This window comes from Xiphias gladius, chromosome 20 (genome assembly GCF_016859285.1).
Source record: "Xiphias gladius isolate SHS-SW01 ecotype Sanya breed wild chromosome 20, ASM1685928v1, whole genome shotgun sequence".
NCBI classification, from domain to species: domain Eukaryota; kingdom Metazoa; phylum Chordata; class Actinopteri; order Istiophoriformes; family Xiphiidae; genus Xiphias; species Xiphias gladius.
Genome location: NC_053419.1, coordinates 22,246,157 through 22,271,920, shown reverse-complemented (window position 1 = coordinate 22,271,920; position 25,764 = coordinate 22,246,157). Strand labels below are relative to the sequence as shown.

General features: G+C 44.7%; 1 protein-coding gene across 2 annotated transcripts; it reads right to left on the bottom strand.

Moving 5' to 3' along the window:
- Nucleotides 1–24,287, bottom strand: LOC120806127 (aryl hydrocarbon receptor-like). Of its 2 annotated transcripts, XM_040156894.1 has the most exons (12): nt 23,849–24,287; nt 23,656–23,758; nt 17,977–18,155; nt 8,049–8,161; nt 7,869–7,958; nt 7,662–7,782; nt 7,024–7,163; nt 6,006–6,208; nt 5,684–5,793; nt 5,380–5,521; nt 2,977–4,588; nt 1–1,236 (listed from the first exon to the last, which is right to left on the bottom strand). In XM_040156894.1, exons 2-12 carry the CDS (start codon nt 23,712–23,714, stop codon nt 1,141–1,143), a joined length of 2,865 nt encoding a protein of 954 aa, XP_040012828.1. In that variant the 5' UTR covers nt 23,715–23,758; nt 23,849–24,287; the 3' UTR covers nt 1–1,140. The 2 variants fall into 2 exon arrangements, with proteins under 2 accessions (XP_040012828.1, XP_040012829.1); XM_040156895.1 differs by lacking the exon at nt 23,849–24,287 and having other exon boundaries at nt 23,656–23,773.
- Between the last annotated feature and the right edge of the window lie 1,477 nt (nt 24,288–25,764).

The window sequence follows — 25,764 nt, the reverse complement described above, 5'->3', positions numbered from 1 at the left end:
TTTACGTGTCTGACAAGTGGCAAAAAACGTTGATACTGAGCGTATCCGTAAAACGTTCACTGACAACGAATTTCATTTTTCTACCGAAATATCCGATCGTGCGGCAAAGTATCTGGTTTAACAACAGAAGAACAGTTCACAGCGACTTGAGACACATGTTTTTACTGAGATTTAACTACGATCTTTCCCCAACTTTATCTGCCACAGCGCTGCACTTTGTTAGTAACCAAACTACCAAGTCAACTTGATTTCTATGGTGACTTTCAACACCACAGCGACTCTGGTGTTGTTAATAAATATAGTGCTTCATCCATTTATTAAAAAAAAAAAAAAAAAGCCTCTGAACATAATCCAGCCAGCCATCACATCTGTAACCACAACGTTACTGGGAAAACAATTTAATGATATATGACTAATTTCTGCAGGACAGGAGCTGTAGTTTTCTTTCCTCTCAAAGGAATCTTTGTTTAACTCTGTTAAAAGTTTCTTCTGCCAACTGTTGAAGTGGAGCTGATTTTGTAAACTCCAGGATTCATTTCTTCAGAGAGACTGACGTGACCTTATGACCTCTGCTCTAACCTCTAGACTCCACTCGAAGAACCGCACTGATAAAAACGGCATATGAACTGGATATAAACCGGTATTAACATGAAGCAGATATAAAGGTTTACAGAACCAGAGCGTTGTCCAGTTAAACTGGGGTGAAATAGTCCTTTTCCATGATCCTCACACGTTATGTGATACAGAAAGACTTTAGTCCAGAATATCTTCTCTACAGCAAATAAACCTCGTTTGGTTCCCGCTTCCTCTCAGTTTACAGGACCCTTCAACCGGTTGGTTCCATGAGCCACATACTGAATATGTTTAAAAAGCTAATTATTGGATAAGGTTGTTTGATACATACTCGATGAGTCAAGCCTGGAGACTGGGAGACACGTTATCGGCAAAAGACTGTAATGCAGCAGAGGTGTTTTTAGTTTGAAATGAGCAGGTCCGTATTCCTCTGTGAGCCACAGCAGACACAACGTTGTTAAAATATAATAATCCTCTCTTCCTTTGTCTACAGGAACAATCTCAGAGGTGCTTTCTGAGTCACTCATGCATATCTATCAGTCCAATCAGAGTGCAGTGCAGAGGCGTCTACGGTCCAGTGTTTTGGGAAAGGTTGATGCTCCCGGTGGGAAGGGCCGGGAAGGCGAACGGGTCGACGGCGCCGTTCAGGGAAACTTTGGGAATCTGCGGAAGAAAAGTGCAGAGAGGCTGTGACTATCTGACCATTAGCCTGAAAACGAAAACCCTCCGCTTGTTCAGATCATAGGAGGTTCGGGCCAGTTTATCACTCCCAGTTATCCCTCCCCAAAATTAGGAGGAGGAGGAATCTGGTCTGGGTCCTTCGTTGGTGCGGAACATTTGGTTAACTGGATCTGCTGCTCGGACATTTTCATTCTCTTCCTCCATACTGTAATTCTTCTACTTCTGTCTGTCCATCCTGCAGGAGGGATCCCTCCTTTGTTGCTCTCTCATAACCCCCCCCCCCCAAACTGAGGGTCTAATGATGGTATGATAGAGAGATTGTAAAAAACATTAAATTGTAAAATTTGTGTTTTGGGGTTATATACTATAAATATAATGGATTTAAATGGACCTTTTTTATGTCGCTACTTTGATAGCAGACCTGCCAAAAGCCAATGAGAGACCAGTTTACAAGGAGAAACAGACAGAAATATAACATGTCATTTCTGGACTCTGCAATTTCATGATACTACATTAGTACTAAGTTTACGTTATGGCCACGAACTGGAATTATTTAAAACCATGTTCTGCACCAGAGTTGATCTAACATCAACCCAGAATCTGACAGTGCCCTAATGTATTTCCTAGTTTTCTGCTAGACATCAGATATCCTTTTATGTGCTTTCTGCTACATCTATCAGTTTTGATTATTTTCACTTATTTTCTGAGAAATAAAGAAATAATCAGTTTGGTGCGGCGGATGAGCCTCAGCTGCTCGTCAGTCGGCGGCCACAGCGAATTCAAAACACTTCATTGTCCTGATTAGGAAGAAAAATTCAGCACCATAGTTGCTGAATTCATCCAACATCAGTGGAGAGGAAAAGTAAGCACAACAGGTGCTAGACCAAACAGGAGATTTTAATCACACAGATATATTTTTAAAAATTGAATCTGCACCCTGCTATCTTTTGTTTAGTTTGGTTTTTTTTCATTTACAGTTGCAGACACAGTAAACCAGTGCCTGAAGAAGATCTGATTAATTGAAACGTTGCACAGCAACCGTAAATAAAACAACCACATTGTGGGAGCAGAGAACAGTGTGTGGATTCTACTTTTCATCTCACATCGACCCAGAAACTGACAAAGAGCTGGTTTAAAATGCTCAGTGTTTCAGCAGGTTTGACCCTTCGCAGCAAACAACAAAATTTTAAGCTTGGTGACTCAATGTTTTAGACCATAATCCTCTTTGATAGTTCAACTTAACTCCTCTCCTTAATTTTTGTTCTGCACAGTTATTCTTTTTTTTTTTTTTTTTTTTTTTTTATTATCAACGAAAACCAGATATTTATTATCACAGCTGCTCAACTTTAAAGTTTTATACCCTTTCATGCCTTGGAAATGCTCCAACTATCATTCCCTTAACAGTGTGGGACTTTTACTCTCAGATCCCTGGACGCCCAAAATAACTCGTCTTACTTCACAGCTCTGCATGTTTGCTGGGTGGCTGAGGTGGAGGAGAAGCTCATCGGAACAGGGCGAGAACTGCCTGGGGCCTTTATAATGTGTTTTCCAAGACAAATCATAGCCACCTGGGCAAATAGCTGGTTAGTACTCAAACCAGTAATCCTGAAATCTGAGCCGGACCTTAGTTAATGAATACATTTTCCATTGTTTTCCTTCCCCGAATGACCTCAAAATGAATTCCTGAAAACCCCACTGTTTCTCTTAGCAGTCTCCTCTTACCTGAGCTTCACTGTTCCAGCAGAAGAACGAAGACTGTAACGATGCGTTTTTAGCATGATACTCTGATCCAAGTGGTCCCCGGTCGGCATCGCTTCCGCTCAGATGACCCAAACTGATGCCGCCCACGTCTGTACAGGCAGCCGCGCGAGTGCTGGTACTGGACATCATCCCCTGGTCGATGCCTGGAACTGCCCCGCCCGGATGGGACAGGGTGAAGGGTGGAGCATTGGTGGCCGTCCTTGAAACGTGCGTGGGTCCTCTGGAGCGTGTGGGTCCCAGGAGAGGCCAGTTCTGTCCGGTAGGAAGAGTAGCAGCGTTCGGTATGTGACCTTCTCTTTTTTCATACATGCAGCTGCCGGATAATCGCTGTGTGTGCGGGCGGAACGACTGAACTGTTGAGTTCAGACCGCCTGGTGTGTGCGAGGAATGTGAAAGTCTGTGATGGTGAAAACTTTGCGGCAGCTGCTGCTGCTGTTGTTGTTGTTGTGGTTGTTGCCACACCGAAGGGCCCCGAGGCTCTTGGCCAACGCAAGTCTGCTGTGAACCAGTATGGTTTAGAGAATATTGCACACTTTGGTGCATCACCTCCAAGCAAGCTTGATGGCTGCTGTGAATATTGTCGGTGTTCTGTGCAGATGGAAGCCAAGACTGATGTGTCACCCGGGATTGTGTTGAAATCCTCTCATTGCCAGAGTGGTGATTGCTGCTGCTTGGAGGCCACAGAGAGGAGGTGGGTGCGTGGTGAGTGTTACGACACTGAGCGGGCGTTAGTGTGCTTGTGGTCCTGTGAGAAACAACCGGAGATGCACCTTTCAGTCCGGTAGCATTACCAACCTCACCGAGAGCCTGTTCTCCAAATCCACTCTGGTTAGAATAATTGTCCATCGCTGGCTGCCACTGTGGCACATTGTTTGAAAACCGCGGATGTTCACCTTGAACGGATAAACTGTTGGTTGTCCCAGAAATGTGACACCCAGTCTGATCTGAACCCTGAGCCACAAACCCACCAGTCTCTCTCCTCAGAGCCTCCTCCACGTATGAGAACACATCATTAGCCAGGGTGTGATTCAGTTCCCTCAATGAATCTTCCCTCTCTTGATTCATCCTGATGAGGGTGTTTTCCCAGTCCCTCAACTCTGTCTCCTCCAAATCAAAACCCTCTATCCCTCCATCCCCAATATCTCCCAAAATCTGCTCCAAAGAGTCAATCATGGCTTCTGATGTGAGGTCCCCTGTGACAGACCTCTTCTGTAAAGTCTGGACCTGACCCGGCACACTGAGCAGAGCGTGGCTGTCCAGAAAGGCTTGTTCGAAGGACAGCTGGGGTTCGCAATCGGTGTCCCCTGTTTGGGAGAAGACCGGGACCTGGGTACCGGGCTTCTCTGGCTGGCTGTAAACAGAGTGGTCCTGCCGGCGAAGGGATCCCAAGAGTGAGGCGGGGTCCAGAGGTTTCTCTGTCATGGGCTCAGCGGTGCCCGGTGCGGCGGGGCCAGGAGGACCAGGGATGGAGAAGTCATCCAGAGAGACGTCATACAGGACACCTTCACCGGTGGCAAGGTTAAAGGGAAGCTGCTGTCTTCTCTGCCGCAAGTGTTCCTCTCCTTCTTCATTTCTACAGAAAAACAGGTGGCAACACACGAAGGTTAATATTTGCAGTCCAAAAATAATTCTAATACTGTGGCAAAACATAACACGAGTGTTTTAAAAAGTCCAGCAAAAAGTTTCAGTACATTAATAATAAGACTGTCAGGAAATCCAATTTCATGGTCGCATTTTTTTTCAGCAGCAGCCAGGTTTGATCTGTTTTAGCTAACTAGCTAATTAAGCTAACTCAGGTTCATGCATCGATTGAAAACACTGCGTCTGGTTGACCTTTAAACGCTTCCAGCTGTCTCATTTTAAAGCGAGAACCCTGTAAAATTTGTATTAAAGCAACATTATGCAACTATCTTACCTTAAAATAAAAGCTTCAAAATCATTTTGATGGAACAGGGCGAATGGCAGCTCTTTTCATTCCCACTCCGCGCCCAAAACGAATGTTCTTGCACTATGCAACTTGGACTGAGCAGGTACAATCTCTCGCTCAGTCCGCCAATGCTAACCCGAGATTTTCCCACTGCCGATGTGTCACATTAAACGCACTCAACTGGCGAAACATGGGTTGGCTTTTATGGCGAAGCACCCACAGGAGAAGCTAAGAGTTATCGCTGACTGCGATCGCTCATCAAAAATTTCTCGCAAGTTTGCTGGGCTGAACTGTGAACAGATACACCGTTTGCCCGCCTGCTGCATTTCTGACAAAGCAGTATTTGCTGCTGGACTGAACTTGCTGTTACCACGGTAACCACAGGTGTTGTCAAAACAAACAGGACTAAAATCGTAAGATAAGGAAGCGATGCTAACGTGAGGGCTTTCTGACGAGCGATGATGAAGTCTGGTCTCCCTCCCTTGAAGACTATCCTGGCAGAGGCCTGAACCCACAACCAGTGTCCTGTCTTGGTCAGTAGCCTGAAGATCGTGAAGCCGCTGTCTCCGGTTTTGATCACTGGAGGACAGAGCACAGGGACACATGACTGAAATAAAACTGACAACGGTGTAAGGTTAAAGACAAGTGTATATGTAACCCAAAATAATACAGACGAGGCACGTAGTCAGGTTAATGACAGCGATGAGCAGTAGAACGTGTATCCTTCTTAGAGTAACTCACTCCTGAGGTGGTTGTCAGCGCAGTACATCATGTCAGCAGCGTGGATGAACTGATAACCAGAGCCTGTTGTGACCAACTCTACCTCTGTATAACCCAAAACCAGCTTCCCTCTGAAAAGAAGAACAAATGTCACAAAGCATAGACTGTTAGAGGTAGAAAAGCTGGATTGGATTGGACTGGGATAATTTCACCTTCTGGTTCAATCTCTGTTTTGGAGTAGGATGCATTTGACACTTGTTAATTATAAATAATAAAATCAACGTGTTGGAAAAAGTGAAAAAGGTATAAGGAGAATCACTGATTAAAATCCAGAAAGGTCTACCTGGTGTCTATGCCCACAGGTGCAAAGTCCATTCTGTGTTTGGTCTGGAAGATGAGGGTCTTGGTGCGAATCTCCATGACTGAGGGAGACTGCAGAGGCGTGGCGATGGCGAACAGAGCGAGCTGAGGAGGAGCCCCAGTCCCGTCGGCCCCGGCGTTTCCCTGTAAATGCAGGTACTTCAGACGCCCAGTGAAGTTCAGAGCCTGGAGTGGAGGAGACACAGTGACATTAATTCATGGAGTTGCAGTGTGGCTCTAGAGACAGCAGCCATGTTGGTCGGTCAGTCCACCGCTTTGGCCCAGACTGAAATATCTAAACAACTATTGGACGGATTACCATGAAATTTTGCGTAGGTGTTCATGGTTCCCAGAGGAACCACCCTAATGAATTTGGTGATCCCGTGACCTTTCCACTAGCGCCATGATAAGGTTAACATTTGTGGTTTCACTGGGGATGCCAGCTATCTCACTTTTCCGCCAACATCCGGACGAGAGAAGATCTGAGCTGATTAAAATCTCGACACATTCACCTGAGTCTTATTCACTTATGAATGCACCCAGAGCAGTAAGCTAAACCGCAGCGTGTGTGCTGTGTGCACCAGCGTGGTGCTGTTCTCCTGTACATATGCAGCCTCAGTGGGCCCCTTCCCCCTTTTAACACATCCATTGTAACACCAGTACAAACAAGTGACTCAACGAGTAGACACAAACCAATAGAACAGACTCGATTTCAGTGTTGCCAATCTTCTCTCAGTGTAAACTGCTGAAAATGCCTTGATGCAACAAACAGTCAAACTATGTATTCAGCCACCAAACCATTTACTCGTAATTCTTATGAAATAAAATGTCACAACTTTTAAGTTGCCGATAAAAACTTCATCTTTAACACTCTACGCTAAGATGGTGAACATGGTGAAGATTACGCCTGTCACACATCTGCTGGTGTGCCCAAGTACAGTCCCTCAGAGCCGCTAGCGTGGCTGTGGACTCTCGTTCAACAAATGCTTTCATCATGTTACCACGAATCCAGAGGTACTGTCCAGGAGGCAGCGAAGGCGACAGCAGAAGCTTCGTTCCAGGAAGGAGGAGTTCTCTGGGGGGATGTACTGGGGCAGGAAGCTCTGCGAGCTGCTCAAAGCTTTACTGCTAGACTGCCCATCTGCAGAGAAACAGTGTTTATTTTCAACTGGTAGTGCATCTCCTCATTAGGTCAAACACTTCATCTGTCTCTGTCTGAATAGCACTCAGAAAAGACAGACCTTTGATTTATACACAGACACTTAACTACATCAAATAAAAATGTCTAATTAGAGATGAATCTAACATCTATTTAATATATTTAAAATATTTTTTTATTAATCTCTGATTATTTTCGCGATTAATTGTCAATAAGATGTCAATAGTGAAAAATGCTCCTCAAAAATGTACTCAAGCCCGAGTTTTTGTGGGATTAATGTGCATGTTTTGGTTGTGTGTTGTTAATTGCTGTAAGAATTAAGATTCAAACCTGAAACATTTGTGAATTACTGACTAACTTGATCTCTTCTGGCCTTTGAAAATCATTCAGGTGATGGACACATGCAACCAGGGATCAGGGCTTGCGAGTAGAGATAGATTCATTTTTAAGATTGTAATGGCTGACGAGCAAAATCTTTACCCTCTGCTCTACTGCCGGCGTCGGTCTCGCTGGGGTTGAGGGCGAAGTGGAGCTGACATTTGAACATCTCCCTGTCGTCCATGTGAACGAAATCGTACACACTCTGGTGGAGGACGTCCGACTGACGGCAGAGGAAGGAGCACGTTTAACCTTTTTTTTTTTCGGCACAGGAAGGTATTTACACTTGGTCTGGTGTCACAGTTTTACCTGATGGAAGCCCAAGAAGTCCTGGATCGTCGAGGATGTGTAGAAGATCGTGCCATCAGTCGTCACAACCAACACAAAACCATTCAGAGCCTGGGAATACAATGGGAAAACATGCACGTAACTCCCACGAACGCCGCTGCACACACACGTGATCCTACCGTTTGTTTTTCGTTACTGTACCTGGAGCAGGAGTTCTCCCTCTGAGAAACCGACTCCACCCAGGGACACGGGCTGTCCATTTCTGCCGTTTGCACAGACAAGAGGAGCCGACCTTGCATTTTTCTGGAGCACCGCTGCAGTACACAACAACAACAACAAACAATTCAGTCAAAAAAACACGTCAGCTCCCTTTACGCACAGCATCGAGTTTTTGAAGTGCCATGGTCCTGACGCTCGGAGATGGAGGGAAGACAGTTTAACGGGCACTTCACCCAAACTACTAACAGCATGTTTTCTTTGGAGCCGAAACGATCTTTCACTTAATCAATTAGTCTGTTGAGAGAATATTAATTTTAAAATTAAATGTCAACTTTTTTTCTTAGATCAATTTATCAACTCTGATCTGGCAAAACAAGACATGTGAATCAGTCATCTTGAGCACTGGGAAACTGTGATGATTGTCGGTCGATTTTACGGACATTTAATCAATTAATTAAAAAATTAATCAAATTAAATTGATAATGAAAGCAGTGGTTAGTTGCAGTCTAGTAATATTTATTTTACTATTTATTCTAGTAGTTTTTATTAAATTGTCCCAAAGAAAAGTGTCCACAGTGTGGTTGTTGGATTATCCAGAGTTTTAAGAACTTTGTTTTAAGCCTCACAAACTGAATTCTATTCATCTCCATTGTATTAGGGGCGACAGCAGAAATATCAAAACATGAAAAACATGAGCAAATTAAACCAAAATTATCTCTGAGGCTTTTTTTTTTTCTTTTTTTTGGGTGAACCAACCCTTTAATTTGCAGCAGCGGGAGATGTTTTACAGTGAGGTTCAGGAATGATCTGAATTCTGCTCTCAAGTCATGTGGCTTTCAGCTGGGAACTCCTAAAGCCAGCTTATATTAACAAGCAATCAAGTTTTTGTTTTCATGGTTTTTTTCACGGCTAGTTTGGTGTTAAGCCGGCAGTGGACATTAGCTAGCTTTAATGTTATCGTTAAAGCTGCTATAATGTTTAGAATGGATCACATGACCACGTGTGATGGTGGTCGCGGGCGAGCTGACGATTTCACATTGTGATCGATCTTTGAGAAACAACGATACACTTTTTAAGCGAATCGTAGAGGTCGTGACACTTTTATGACATTTACACTCGTGCTACCGTGCTAACATGGATCCACGCTACGTTCACAAATCAACAGAATGACTGCCCACTAGGTGGGTCCGCTGATTGGCCAAATTACATCACACGTTCCCGTCATATGGTCTCTTTTGTGCAGAATGACGGATGAGGATCTGGTGCCAGAAAAAAGGACTCGACGACAGAAGCGTGGCAGTGGTTTGGCTTTGCACAGTCAGACCTTTCTCAAAGCAAGGTTATCTGTAAACTCTGTGGGCCAACGGTCGGCGCTTCAGGAGGTACGACGACAAATCTATTCAACGGCCTTAAAAGGAAGCATCCAACGGAACCTGCCGAGTCTCTCGCTCGGGTCGGTATAACCCCACTCATCTGTATCTAACGTGGTCCCCGAAACGTAAACAGTCATCACCCGGCGAGCAGCTGAAAAATCACGATGAAAGCAGCAAACGCTGGAAAGAGGTGGCGGAGGCGGTTACGTTCTATCTAGCCAAGGACACGGTGCCGCTCACAGCCGTGGTTTCTCCCTTTAACCCTCTAAACTTTACTCTGGAATTTTTAAGCTACAGCTCTGGGAGGCAAGTAACAATTTGTTCAAAGTGAACAATGGCACAACACTGGCGGGTGTCCAGGCCGGGTATCCGAGCGCTCGCCGCATGTGTCCCCGCTAGATCCCTGCTAATGTTTCACCGGTTCATCTGCGGAACAGACACAGAATCAGTGACGTCCTACAGGCCCAATGCAGGCAGTTTTTACCTCCATGAGCAGGACAACGGGAGACAGCAGGGATCACGGGGAGAAAACGAGAGCGTGGGCTTTTTATGCATAAACATCTGCACGGTATGCATGAGAAAAACACATTCAGATTCAGAATCGCAAATGAAGCTCGCCAAAACAAACGTGAAAAGCTGAAAACTGGAGCTGTCCAGAAAATTCTTGCGCAACACGGGTTAGTTTTATTTTAATCAAACTGGACAGAGCAGCGTTTCCCCTTTGTATTAAAAAGAAGTGATTTTTAAGCTTAAGCAAAATTTTGTGTAATCTAATCAGTGATCGCTGGCATTCATTCATACCTCCTTTCCTTTCCTTACAGTAATGAGTCTATGGCACGCTAACAAACTTCCCTCGCCTCCCCCACCCCCTCATCTCCACTCTCCCTCCCCTTTTTAAAACAAACCCACTGGATCTGCCTCTCGTCTCTACCCCACAACCCCAGGAATTTGCCCTGACATCTCGGTCAAGAGCAGCTTTCTACAAACACGGACCACTGACTGAAAGAATCCAGAGTTTGTTGTTATTGCACGAACTGTAACCAACTCGGGGTCTGGGGTCTGGGGTCTGGGGTCTGGGGTCTCGGGGGGGGGGGGTCTGCTCATATCGGTGTAACACATCACCGTGCTCAGTGTGACATCGGGAAACTAGACACAATGTGCAACATACGAAGAAGATGTGAAAGACTAAACAAATCGGACAGTTTTACTGTGGTTTAAGCTGAATCTGTAACCTGACCTTCTTGCTGCTCTCCTCCCTTCACTTCCATCCTTTCCTGCCTGCACTCCTCTTCCCCTCCTCCCCTCTCTTGCCCCCCCCATGGAGTTTTTCCAAGGAAATGGGTTCACACGTAGAGTCAGTACACCTCACCCCTTAAGAGCTGAGAGAGGAACAAGACTAGAGCTGTAACTGCACTGAAAACGCCATTTTCGAGTGAAAGCGATTTGTATCCATGTTTGCGTTGCCAGGTTGTGTTTGTAGAGACCTCTGTCCACGGTGGCAACGCATGAGCAACACAAAAAAAAAAAAAAAAAAAAGGCTGCTAAATCTCTTCTTATTCGTCCCCTTCTCAGTTGGCAAACAACAAAACTACATCACAGCCGACATCTGGTCGGAGGACTAAGACAGACAGCCGGCTAACCAAAGGATTATTTAATGCTCGGGACGTCGTCTTAGAGGTTGACGACAACAGTTAAAATGAACAAAAGCAAGAAAAACTTAAATGAAAACATGTTGTCTTTGGTTCCTCCCGCAGCTTCTGAGGATGCTCCGAACCTCCTACGAGTGGGTACGAGGCATTCGTTCTACGCTCTCATCATTTTTAAGAGCATCTTAAATTACAAATATGTGGTTTTGGCAAGCACCTGTTGGGATTAAGAAGGTACCTCAAATTACAGTACGGTACATGTAAAGTATCAAACCTGAAACTCTACTACCTGAAATATAAAATTCAGAGTAACTGTGCTGCATCTCTGCCTCCTTCATGTGGCTGCTTTCATTTTCAGCCTCTTGAAACTATATTAAAATACTTAAATATGTCCAAATGAAGCTGTGGGCCTCTATGTACTGTATTCAGGCCTCAGTATCTCTGGTCTGTTTATGACTCATCGGAGCAGACACAGATTTATCTTGCAGGAAAATGCAGCTGGAGGCCAAGTTAATGACAGCACTGACCTCGCTGCAACCTCGCTCACCCCTCGTTATCGACAAACGCAGGAAGCAGACACGAACAATCAGCTCGCCAGCCAAACGAGACAAACCCGCCCGCCCCCCCCCACCCCAACCCGTGGTGTCAGAGAGCCTGAGCAGTTTGGACTCTGTTGCTATGGTGGCAAAGGTTCGCCATGGTAACCTCCACACCTGGTGATGGCGGCGGTAGCATCACCTGGGACTCATTCAGAGCAGGAGACAACAACAGAGGAGCCTGTGCGCAGAGTTGTGATCAGTTTGTTGACACTGCTCCAGTCTCTGTGTGCGCACACGAAGTCAGTGGTGCAGGAAGTGCTCCCATCTTTTACTTCTGCAAAACTAGCAATGCAGTAAAAGTAAGTAAAAGTCATGCATTCATAAATGTACGCAAGTTTATTCATATCTACGCCACGGTAATGTTGCCATTGGTAAAGGCAGGGCTAATTTTCACTACTTTATATGAATTAATGAACTTCATTTAGGAGTCCTACTGAACTTTTCCACAAACTTTATGAACTTTATCTGGTCTAGTCTGTTGTGCCATCCCAGTACAGTAAACGTTACATTTACTGGACTAACTGTTGTGTTTGCAGGGGCCTTCGAAAAGCTTTGGTTCAGATTTTTCGAAACTAAAATATAATTTGAATAAGAAATGTTTCTTTCTAATACATATTTCCAATTTTAATTGCATTTTACACTTTCCTAGTTGGAGGATTGGCTGATATTGCTTTGTTTATCAATATCTCGGGGTTACAAATAATGGGGTGACTGCAAACTGGGTGGTGTTTCAGAGTTAAACAAGAGATCTGTTTTCATTTTACACACTTGAACTATAACAGCAAGGCACATCACACAATAGCCCTTCACTGTTTTTGTTCTCTACTCTTCATGTATAAACATATTTAAAACATCCAAACAGACTATCAACTATTGATTAAATAAAAAAAATAAAAATAAAAAAAAAAAAAAAGGCATCGATGACTGCGTGAGGACTGTATGAAAGTCTTGTTATTTTAAGGCTTTGTTGTGCACAGCATCAGCCATAAGTCTTAAACATCACTCCCATTATTCAGCCCTGAACAAATACCCTCCTCAATCAGAGGAAACTGCTGTGGGAGATTAGATGGACAAGGAGGAGAAATTCAGGAGGCCACAGAGAGGTCTTTTCTCTAAAAACAATGAAAAGTACAAAACTTTCCTCCTGAAAGATATAAAATCAACAGCGTTTTTAGCAACACAAGGGATGGTTATTAGTCGGTCCACCATTTTGGTCCAAAACATCTCAACAGCTATTGGATGGATTGCTATGAAATATTGTACAGACGTTCATGGTTTCCAGCAGATGAATCCTACTGACTTTGATTATTCCCTTACGTTTCCTCTAGTGCGACCATGACAGTGACATTTGTAGTTTGTAGTAAAATATCTCGACAACTAATGAATGGACTGTAACCTGGATCATGTATTCATGGTGTTAATTATTGTGCAATATGGCCCAATGAGCTACTATGGCCTGTTTCCCCCCAATAGTGTCCACGCTTTTTGTCCGAGAAGTGTCAAACCAACTTTCTGTTTGCTGTTTTTCAGAGAAAAGGCTCTAAAAAGCCACTGTCCACCACCTGCTCAGCACCAAACAGCTGACAGACACAGTCAGAGTCCAGCTGGTGAACATAGTGGAGCATTTAGCAGCTAAAGACCCAGAAGGTTCCCTCAGGAGGTGGTGGAGACCAAAAACAGAGCTAAATGAGAGGGAATACTGGACCTAGATTCAAGTTGAAAATCAAAAATCGAAAGTTTAACAGAAGTAGTATTTATTACAGGCCTAATACCTCACGTTATTGTGTCCACACAGTGTATTTGAACCCAACATTCAATCTTGATGTCTTTGGTAAAGACATCAAACTGTTTATCTATCACATAAGTAGATTATTATAATAAATCTGTCTGAAGAGTCAGAGGTCAGAACTGAATGCTCTGCTATGTTGTCTTACAGTGTACAAACAGACTAAGGTAGGGCACACACACTCTTCATGGACCACTTGATCACAACTCACCACACACACCCTTTGCCTTGCATGACTAAATCTGTGTCAAGAAGAATTTAGTATCACCTCTTTATTTCAAGCCTCATAGGAAGGAAGTTAAATGAGAAATAATGCAAACTGTAGTGTAATCAAGCCAATAATGAGCTCATATGACCACTAATGTACTAATTATGAAAGTCTTGCAGGTGCTTCAGTAAATATGTTGCCAAGATCCAATAGTTTGCACTCGTGGACATTTACCGGAACTCTAGCTTCGCCCCAACCAACTTCTCAGAGTTTCAGTTTGATTAACTAACCAAACTCTTTCCAGACAGTGTCCTCTTACTGTCCAGCTGCCAAAATCCAAATGAGGAGTTGATAGTAATGTCAATGCGCTCATCTCAAGTTGCTTTTAATTATTAGTTAATAACAGAATACGAAACTCCAAAAAACTACTCAACTGTCGACGTCAAACAGGAAAAGGAGAGAGAATTGGGCCTTGGGATATTGGAGGATGATTGGAGATGTATATGGGAAAGCCAGACTAAAACTAAAACTCCAGTTTTTGGAGAAAGGTCTGTTGGAAGAACATAATCTGGTAAACTGAAATGTTTACTCGGGCTCCCAGGTACAAAATGCATGCTGGAAGCAGTGTGGTTAAAAAAAAGGGCTTCACATTTTCTGAGCTTGTTTTTTTTTTTTTAATATATATACTGGCAAGAGATTGGTAAATAGATAATAAAAATATTTGGAATAGAAATCAGTTGCTCTTTTGTCTCATCATACCTGGGTGAAATGCAAGATAGGATGAATACCTCTTTCAAATAACATCACATGAAAACTGCTGCAGGCATACAACTATAATGTAAACAATATGTAAAATACTTGGGGAAAATGGGCTACATACTGAATGTGCCAACAGGATGTAACCCATTGTCACTGAAAGACCTATGCAAGTCTTGTGTTGTCCATCTCAACCACTCTTTTTGAAAATATCAATACAAATAAAAAGGTAACCTGCAAAGTTTGACCTCTCGTAGTGCTATTGAGCAATGTGACCCCCTTTTGTTTGTATCCTGCCGCCAGTTTCGTGCTATTCTATTGATCGACAGTTGGCGACCGTAGGGCGCAAAGAAGCGTAGAAATGTGCCAACAAAGGCAGTGAAGGGGGAGTGGTGGTTTGTATTCAGTGTGTTTTTAGACATCAGGGATTCACACAATGCAAAAAACACTGAGTCTAAACATTTTTGTTCTTTACAAAAAACTCCGGTTTGCGTTTCAGGCAACACATACGTTACTCTACCTTATTGCTGGAGGGCGTTCGGGCTGTGTGCTACCTGAGAGAAAGACTGTAGTCGCTAGTAATGGCTTAAAAAGGTCCTGCCAACTCTTCTATAATTAACTATCAATCCAAAATACAACAGTAAAAGACAGTGTTCTTAGTGGCAGAGCTGCAAAGATTAGACGATTAATCGATCGCCAGTAAATGTATCGAATAGATCAACTGTCTGAGGTCATTTTTTTTTAAGCAAAGAAGCCAAACGATCTCGGGTTCTAGTTTTTCAAATGCTTTTCTCTGTTTTAAATCATTGTGAACTGAATATCTTTGGGTTCTGCTCTGTTGGTTGGATCAAACAGGTTATGTGATGACTTCACTTAGGACTCGTAGATTTTACATGAATCAATTATTCAAAACATGACTGACAAATTACTTGACAATGAATATAATCACAAGTCGCGGCCCTAGTTTGTAGTGAAGATGTAAATACAGCATCATCTGTCGTCAATTGTCTGGTCACTTTCAGGGAAAGTGAAGGTGATTTTACGTTGGGTTAGTGCATTAAGGGAAAGCATTTCTGTTTTTTTGTTACAATTCCATTAAATTTAAAAAGCAGGGTAACTAATTTCATCATAATTTAAAAACTGCTAGATATAGATGTATATGAATGCAGGCATTCATTACAGCCTAGGAGAAGGATCTGTTGTCAAAAAACAGCAGAATTGTCAAATCAAAAGCCTCATATGAACACTTAAACATTCATTATTTGCTTCTTTCATAGGTGAAGGGTCAAGTTAGGTAACATTAAATAAGACGACAGCTTTGTGTGCGATGTCGGTCTGGACGAACATCAAAGTCGAGGGGAGATAACGTGTTCACAGTACGATGTACGACAGCAGAACGTGCTGATGTAGATACAGTCTTCATCTGATAGGCCCTCTACCAGTTCCACTTCGTCATTTTCACTATTACTTCTCCCCTTTATCACAGACTCGTCCTTCTCATATCACATTATACAGATCAACTCACTCTTGCTGCTTTTAAAAATTTCTTCAACTTCTCTATTTTTTCCAGACAATCTCCAGTCAGACTTTGGTGGGTTGTGTGAAAAACAAACACCGAAGCCGCCGTGGGACAGAGGGTGTTGGTTGCTCAAACGTCTCCATTCACAAACACTCCCGTCTGCACCGCCTTGTCAGGAGCCCTCATGTCGTGCCACTGTGCTTCAGAGCTTCCTTCCCTCCTCCCTCTGCAGCCCCCTTCTTCTCCATCAGCAGCGGTGATCAGCCGGCTGATAGCGGAGCCACGGACGCACAAAGAGGGAGGAAAGGCTTCCAGGACTCTGGAGTAAAGGCTACGTCCAGGCCAAAAAAAATGGTGCTGGTCTCTTGCAATTTTGTTAAAAATCAAGCCTATATGTTGGTTTATTTTAAACAATGGCTGGCGGAAGCCTCTTGCGTTGCTTTGACCGTTAGCTTGACGATAAACAAACCTTTGTGAGGTCTGACAAAATAACCTGAGTGATGTCATATTGATGGGTTATCTCGGCTTGGACTTATGCCACGTTCACATCATATGGGATGGATGGTAGAGATGGGACAGATTCCCATGTCAACAACTTGCATCGGCATTTTTAGGTGGAAAAAAAAACCCAAAAACAAAACAAAAAAAACATCCACTACAGAGAGATGCAAGACTAGGCTAGAAAATTACACAATTTTACAATGCGACATAATGCGCTATTTCACATTTTCCGCACAGTTTAATGCCGGTTAAAAGTCCGACTGAGCACATACCTTTTCTCCTCGAGTTTTTGTTGTATGTGCCGTCAGTCTGGGTGGCTACGTTTGCTCCGCAGAGCCCGATTTAACGGCGCTTCTATGCTTGATAATCCTCTCAGAAAGATACCTCGAGATGCTGAAAGCCTGTTCTTGACCAGGCGCCATCACTGGAACCAAATAAGCGCCTCCTTCGTTAGCCACTTAGCCATTTTTTCTTGAGAGCAAATGCGCGATTGTTTTTTCTTTTATTACCGGTGGTTTGGTTTACAACAAAACCCGGCGGGTGGCACTGAGGAGTTTAATCTCCAGTTAAATAATCCACTTTGGTCACAGTGACCGCAGATTCTCTCTTCTTTAAATGAAAGACTAACTTCTGCCTGGTAAATCTAAAGTCTACAAGTATATGACAATACGAGTACTTGACCAACAGCCAATCAAATGGCAGCGTGGCAACAGACGGTGGTTGTTTTTTTTCGCACACTCTGGACCTTGACATTTGGAGCGTGGGGATACCCCCACACAAGGGCCTCTCCAGCCAAGCGCAATTAAAGCCTCATCGTTAAACTATTCTATGAGCCACTCACCCTAAATGGTAGATTGACGATAATTCATCAAATGTGTGTATCTATAATTACTGACATTCATCAGTTTTAAGAAAAAAAAAAAAAAAGAAAAAAGTACTGTGATGACATTTTTTGTTCCTAAACACCCAGCCCTAGTAGCAGCGCATTAGCATTTGGAGAAAGGCTCATTTTTTTAATCTGTTAGCTGCAGGGGTGGGATTGACCTCAGAATATTTACCCAGACAGTTCCCAGACTTTTAGCATACAACTGTGTCTTTATGCACTGACAATGCAGGCAACCAAACGCCACCTTTGACTGGTTGTGATTAGCGTCAGAATAAGGACCCACTGTTCCAGCCTGCCGGTTTCGTGTTCCTCCGTCTGCCTCGCAGCATATCTCTTGTTTTCACCCCCAATCAGCAGGGCTACTAGATTCGTTATTCACAGTGTCAGGTTCCCTCTCCGACACCCCCGAAAAAACACTCAGAGCTCAGCCACAGAAATGTCTGGAGCAACGCATTTGCACACATGACGCAAACTGTCCCACACACAGACACACACACACACACACGCTGTCTCTCAGTTTCAATATACCCCACACGTGCAGGTTTCATATTTCTATTTTCTGTGCCACCGTGACTCTTAGTTACCACAGCTACGTGAGTGTGTGTTCACAAAACTAGGGAGGTTAACGTCACTGACCGTGGAAGTAGCTCTTGACCTTGAGATATCCCACACTGAGCCGGAGCACCGACAGCTTGTCCAGGCGACCTCTAACTTCCTCAGAGAAGGGCAGCAGGCCGGTCAGATGGTCCAGCTCTATATTCAGACGGTCCCGGTGGCGTTTGGACGGATTGGTCTTCACCGGCGGAGGCTTCACACTGGAACAAGACACAACAAGACAGGAGGTGTTCAGCGGCACTGCCTGCTAAAAAGGCCCTTGCTCTGCTTGACACGCTACAGAACACAGTGGAACTTCCATCTAGAGTCTCAGTGGGCGTTTTGGGTTCGAGGTACATTCTGCACATCCTGTAACAAGCTCCATGAGTACATCAGAAATTCTGCATGCGTGGATGTGGGAGAGTAGTGTGTCACACTGACTGTTCCTGTTCAAAAAGACCTGAAAATTCTACCATGGAATTTCTAAGAAACAATTACCCGCATAAGTCACATCACACACGAAGCTTCGAACGTCCTGGTTTGAAGGTCCAGCACAGACTGAAAGCGTGGTTCATACTTTTATGATTACAAGACTGGAAATCACACACAGACACATGTTGTGTTGGTCCCTGTTCCGAGTAAATACCCAGAAATATTAGATTTAGTGAGAATTCACGCTTGAAATGGCGTCCAGAGAGTTAAGTAGAAATCATTAGTGAATCGTCATTACAACAAGCAGCTCGGTTGGAGTGAATCTGTTTGAGAGCAGGTGGCGGAGCACAAAAATCTGGGGCCTCGTACGTACAGGATTCAGCCTCAGCGGGGCCCCTTCCCCTTTTCATACAGTTGCACCTGTACGAATGACCGAATCAACAAGTCAACACACGGATCTGTAGCTGTCATTAGGGGTAAATCGGTAATGAGGCGCTTATAATGTATGTCTTCTTTCCCGGTGTCACCGAGGATTTGCGACGTCGCGTTTCTACTGTTCAGCTCTCCGCTGTACCCCGAGCATGAGACAAAGGTTGGAAAGCCGTCCTACGCTGCTCAGACGAATTGGGTCAGATTTGCAGAGTCAGCGTCAACCGGTTTCTCACAAGCGCCAGTCCAGTCTGTTGCAACGCAGAAGTAGCAATAATGAAACTTCAAAAACTTAGAGGCACACTCCAAATATGTACAACAGATGTAGCCCCAATTTTAAAAATGAAATCACAGGATTATTACGGACTTACTGACTGGTCTTAAGATAGAGAGTAATGGTAACTAATAACTGTTATTTATTAAACCCAGGTGTTAAACTTTTCTGTTGCTGCTGAAGGTTTATTTGCATCAGTCATGTTTGTAAAAAAAAATAATTAAAAAAAAAAAAAAAAAAAAAGTAAAACTGATCAAAGCACTGTTGTAAACTAATCATATTTCAAGTTTTTACTTACGAAACGTTGAACATTACAAGCATCTTGACCCGGTATCATGTTGTATAATACTTACATTGTACAGTCGAACTTGATTTTAATGTTGCAAAACTCATTTCAGTGTAAACTGTTGACGAACACCGGTTGACATCACCTTTAGTCTCCGCTTTTATGAGCTCAGCTTGTCTGGCATCCTCGGGAGCACGAGAGGATTGTTTCCTCTCTGATTGTGGGTTAGTTAAACCGCAGATAAAAACAAACTTCTAGGGCCATCTCCATGTTGGGGTCCCGGAAACTCAGTCTCATTCTTCCCCTCGCTACTCCGACCCCGTGTTTACATCTGCACGATGAGTCGCCGGCAGAAAAATCAGAGGGCCATTTGGATTTCGATCATTTAATCCTTTAAATTCTTCTTTTAAAGAAAAAAAAAACCAAAACAAAACATTTAAGGGTTCCAGGTTCCCAAATGAAAGAATTTGCTATTTTACTTCTAGCTCCATCTAACATGATAGTAAACTGAACATCTGGGGGTTTTGGATGCTTGGTTGCACGAGGTTTGTGATGAGGACACTGCGAGGTGCGATTTTCACTGATTTCTAATGTTTTATGGTCCAAATCAGCGGATTAATCAGTAATAAAACATTTGATCATTCGCACTCGGTGGAAAGTAATCAAGTACATTTACTCAAGTACTGTAATTACAGTACAGTGTTTCCATTTTGTGGGACTTTATACTTCTACTCCACTACTTTTCAGAGGCCAACATAGGACTTCTTACATCGCTACATTTGACTGACAGCTGAAGTTACTGTACAGATTAAGATTTTACATTGACAAACATATGATTCGTTTATAAAACGCGGCGCGTCAGTGAAGATTAAACCAGTGGTTCCGAATCTTTTTGACTTGTGACCTCTTACATAAAAAGAGATTTTTCCCCTTGAAACTCCTCACATGGTTTGATTTAATCAACTGTTTGAAGCCAAAGGAGGTAAAACTCTACAGTAATTAAAAAAAAGGCAAAGATTAGAGAAAAGGCCAAAAACATGAATTCATATCTGTGTATGAGAACTTTGTCTTTTTTCTTCTTTCCTCTCCAATTAATCCTCTTTTGGCCCCTCAGTTTTGTCTGGTGACCCGTTGGAGGGGGGCGACCCCTAGGTTGGGAGCCACTGGACTAAACCTATCAAACTGTATATAAAGAAGTTAAAACCAGCTCCACATGGAGCAGCTACAACAGTGAAATGTTGCTTTTTGCATCGATGCATCAGTCTAATAATGTCATAAATGATCATTTAACGGGACATTTTCCTGCAAAATGAAGAACTTTTGCCGATAATACTTTAATTTTTTTTTTTTTTTAAACTTAAGTAGGATCTTGAATGCAGGACTTTGACTTGTAATGGGGTCAGGGGCTCTAAAAGGTCACAATACTGAAGGGGAAATGAATGTGTGCACCAAATGTCACGGCGGTCCACACAATAGTTGTTGTGACATTTCACTCAAAACCACAAATGTCAACCTCTGGGTGTTAAAAGAGGAAAAGTCAGGGGATCATCAAAGTTATTAGGATTCGTCCTCCTGGGGACATGAACGTCTAACTAATTTTCATGGCAAACGTTCGCATGGCTGTTGATATTTCAGTCCGGAGCACACACTCCTGTCAGCTGCCGGAGAAATAATGTGCTTAAAATCCATCTATGGGAGCACAATACGTGACCCGCAATTGGAAGGAGGTTTGATGCCCGGCTCGCAACGTCTCTCACTCGTCCCGGCTCTCTTTTTCTAAAATTACCTCAAAAACTTTGGCTTTTCCGTGCTGCAATTTCCTGGTACTTACTGGCCACATATATGACACTGCACCTGCACCAGGCCGTCTAACTCCGGTTTGTGTCTTTAGATCACTAACGGGTTTACTGTCCCATTAAACAGCCTGAGTGTCGACAGTTTCAATACTACACAATCGCACACCCTGGCCAGAGATGGAGAGAGAGCCTGCAAGTCGCCGTGGTGAATCCACTTTGGGATCATCTCCTTAGCACCAGTGGCCTGTGGTCCGCCCGCCTCGCAGAGGCAAACTAAGGCCTTATCCAATTTTGAAATTGTTCTACGGAAATCACCCGGAAAATTGTCCGTAATGATCTCAGATGAAACAGACGTGTAGATTTTACTCATCGGGCGCGTGGAAAGGCATGCTGGGAAAGGCTTTGTCACGGCTTTGGGGCCGAGTCAATCCTTTGGCCAGTGATCACTGGCCTCATTGTTGTAAACAAAAAAAGTCGACTTGGCCCGGGAGCCAGAACTGCCTGTCTCGGCTGAGTTCGTTTACACGAGAAGATCTTGTCTTGCGGGACAACCGTGGGGTGTCAGACATGAAGACGAAGACATGGATGATGGATTTCACACACTTCGGAGTGTATGAGCCAAAGCTCGGCGCAAGCTTGTTATGGTGTAAATCTTTGCTTTCGGAGCAGGCGGCCGAGTCTTCTCAACCACCTGCCAGCTTTTGTTGTCGTAATAACATCAGGGCTCCCAGAGTTAAATGACACAACAGTTGTTTCCAGCATAATTGGATCTACACCCTTAATAATAATCCTAGGAGTTGCAAACGGCTCCCGGCAATGTGTGTCTCCGGCTCCGGTAACATTCCCGGTGATCACAGGCCGACGAGATTCCAGCCGCTGTTGCACAGCTCCGACCTGTTCGGCGAAAAAAAAACAGCCTTCCATGGTGAAAAGGGGGAAAAACGGTGGTAACAAAAGCCGCGGACTGTCAAATCTACAGCAATTTGTTTAAAATGCACCAAGTTTCAGATGGATTGAACTCTACATCCCTCATTAGATTTTTTTTATGGAATGCTGAATATAAAATACTGGAATACCAAAATGCCAAAAATTCACTGGTTTACGCTACTAACTTGTGAATATTTGCTTGTTTTTATGGTCGTCTGTAACCATAAATTTAGCATCTTTGGGTTTTGAACTTTTTTCTGACGTTTTACAGGCCAAATGAGAAAATGATCAGCAGTTTCATCGATAATAAAAAATAACCAATGGCTGCAGTCCTAATTGTTTTGGCTGGTTGAGGTAGAGCTCATTTTAACTAGTTTATCTACAGCAGGGCAGATTAATATTGGACTGCAACTAACGATTACTTTTACTGGCAAATTAATCTGCCGGCCACTCTCTGGATTAATCAATTAGTCGTTTAGTCAAAAGATGTCAGCGAAACTGTGAAAAATGTCCATCCCCGTTTGTCTGAGTCCAGGATGACGCCTGGTTTTGTCCAAGAGTCAAAATCCCCAAAATATTCAGTTTAATAGGATATAAAATTGAGAGAAGCAACAAATCTTCATACTTGAGAGGCTGAAAACAGAATTTTTGCCATTTTTCTGTCTCAACCGCCTGAATAAAAGTGATCACGACATTTTCCTGCTGATTTATCCGACTACTTCTTCCACCGGCGGTTGTTCCTGGTGCCTGCGACCTGACCCTGCCGTGGGAGCGAACTCCACGGCCGCCATCAGTGGGGATCTTTCACCTTAGTAACAGTAGCGGTACCGCGTCGTAAAAACAACAACAACAAAAATACTCTGTCACAGGGGAAAGTCTGGCATCCAAAACCTCACTCGGGGAAAAGTACAAACGAATGGGCCTAAAAATAAATACCTGGAGTAGCAAGAGTGAAAGTACTCATTATGCAGAATGGCCCGTTTCTGAATAAAGCATCTTGTGCAATTATTTGATGCACTAAGCGATTTTAATACGTCGTTTAATGCAGAGTAGCCTCACCTGTATTAACGCATCGTAATATTTACTCGTGGATTAATATGTTCAACTGAACCTGCAAAGTAACTGAGCCCCCCGGCAGAACGTGGAAGCCCTCGGGTGAAGTACTGGCACTCGGGTAAACGCACTCGGTTGCTCCGGACCACTGGGCCACAGCCGCCGCCGCCGCCGCCTGCCCGGCTCACCCTCGTCCTGCTCGTGACGTCGCCGCCTCCGCGTTGCCGCAGGTGAGCCACCTACCTGCCCCCACCCCCACCCCCGGAAATTGTAAATCGCACCAGCAAAACCACAACAAGCTTCCTGACTCACACCACAGGGTGGGAGTCTGAGGATTAGTAGTGTGACTAATAATAGTTATCATTATATGGGGATTATCACCGTGGCGACTGATTGATTGACAGTGGCCAGCGTCGGCCCCGCCCACGCGGGTTTAGGGCCTGTAGGGCTACGCGAGTGCGGCGGTCGTCTCGCGGCCGGCAGAGAAACAGGCTCGAACAACGCTTGAAAACATTGAAGCCTACTTTTTCTGAACGGGCTTCCTCCTCTTCTTCACCGCGTACAGTCCACCGTTGCCCTGCATGGTGGCGCCGAGGTTCCGGCCAACTTTCTCTTTCCTTCCTTTCACTTAAAAAAAAAAAAAAAAAAAAAAGTTCAAAGCAGCATAAAAAAAAAAAAGTTTGGGTTTTGAGTTTTAAATCTCCGGACAAGACACACCCCGAGTTTTCTTCCCCTCCTGCTGCCAGGGTCCTGCAACAATGTCCGGGGGATTTAAACCGTGAAGCGCCGCTCACGGCGACCGGAGCGAGTAATAACGATCCAGGTCCGTGGAGCGAGGCGGCATTTCTGCAGCCACCACGTCGGGTCGAACGGGCGCCTCGGCGGGGGCAAGCTCTCCGAGGGGGAGTACCGCGGCGGCTCGCGGCGCGACGGAGGGCTCTCCGCCTGGCTCGGGGGCTCCCGCTCCAGCCAATCGGCTTCAGTGTAACATCAGGGCATCTCTGTGTGGTCGCCTGTTATTGGTGGGCAAAAAAAAAAATAAACAAAACAAAAAAAACCTTTGCCTTCGTTTATCTTCCTCGTCCTCGGCTGTAAAACGCACGCACGCACGCAGAGTCCCGCACGTGTAAAGCTGTCGTGGGTTTTTTTTTTTTTTTTTTTTCAGAGAAACGAGCTTCAACGCATCGCCGTCTTCCTCTTCTGCGGGGAGACACAAACTGAGGGCAGCTCAACTCTCAGATGCATTTTCCGTCTTTTTCCTGCCTCGAAAAAAAAAAAAAACCCCAATTGTGTAACCTGTAACTGTAACGCCACCCAGTGGCAGGGACAGTCATCGCAGCCCACTGGGATTAATGAAAAAACAAAAGTAAAAGTGAACGCGCCGACGTGACCGCAGCGGGCAGCGGCTCCGAACCCGGCCGCCTGCAAACAACGAGTCGGTATCCCGCGGTTATGTTTACAGAAAAAGAACCGAAACCGGGATGATTTGGAAGCTGTTGGGAAAAAAAACAAAACAAAACGACGCACACTCCACACATGACTCCAGGCCTCAGGTCAAAGGTCGCCTGTACCAGCGCCCTGGTCCACGGTGCCGCCGTGAATCACCGAGGTGGAGCGACGCGCCGTCGGTGCCCCACGGTCATCATGGGCAGGGTTTGGGTTTTTTGTTCCGGAGCAACGGTACCAGGAGGCGGCCGGTTTCCATGGGTCAGAGAGACCCTGAGGAAGGGGAGCGATACGAGGAGCCGTTTCAGTGGTTGCCGTTGCACGAAAACCCCAACAACAACAACAACAGGTGGATGGTTGTTGCACAGAAACTGGTGAGCCTGTTTAAGCGACGCCTCGCACTGTCGCCGCGCGTTTATGGCTGCTCGGCGCGCCACCGTTGGCTCCAGGGGCAGAATGTCCCCGGGGCCATACCGGCTGAACGGAGAAACCGGGAGCAATGGGGGCACTGCTGCACGGACACTTCTAGCCCGTTTCGGTGCTTCCCAGCTGGGTTTGCTGGTAATTCCCTCTCCCGGGCAGGTGGCAGAGAACCGGCGGATGATTTGACCCGCTCACCTCAGGTCAACAGGCCGCCCTGCCGAGACCGTTTCCGGCAGGTCTGCCGGTTGCTGGCTGAAACTCCTCGCTCCGGGAAGGGACTGAACAGCCTCCTGCAGCACGACCCACAAGAATTTAAGACTTTTTAAGACTTCCTAAGCCCCCCTTTTTGTTTTTTTGTGTGTTTTGAGGAAACTGGATTCACTTTCTAAGACTTTCTGCAGCCGGTCTGCAGCCTGAAAGCAGGGAAGCGTTTTACTGGTCTCCAGCAAGTTCAGCGGCTAATCAGCCGCCGTTTCCTTCTCGGTGGGCTCCCTGTAAATGCCTGGGTGGGCTGAAGGCAGGGAGGTTTACAAGCGACGGTCGTGCAGACGGGACAGGACTCACCGTCTTAAATCTGGCACCAGGTTGAACCTGCGCGCTTCATCCATTCCCATCTCTTGTGTAATATTCCCATTAAAAAAAAAAAAAAAAAAGAGGTAAAATGTTTATGGCAGGATCAAGCTCCTCCTGGGCCCCGGGGCAAAGATCTGGATTGTAAAGACAATCCGATGCAAAACAACCGCAGAGAGACAAAACGACTACAA

Coding starts and splice junctions, on each gene's coding strand:
- LOC120806127 (XM_040156894.1), bottom strand. CDS start 23,714: ATGCAGGGCAACGGTGGACTGTACGCGGTGAAGAAGAGGAGGAAGCCC. Junction 18,156..23,655: donor AGGAAGCCCGTTCAGAAAAA/GTAGGCTTCAAT, acceptor GTCTTGTTCCAG/TGTGAAGCCTCCGCCGGTGA. Junction 5,794..6,005: donor CCTGTGGGCATAGACACCAG/GTAGACCTTTCT, acceptor TCTTCTTTTCAG/AGGGAAGCTGGTTTTGGGTT.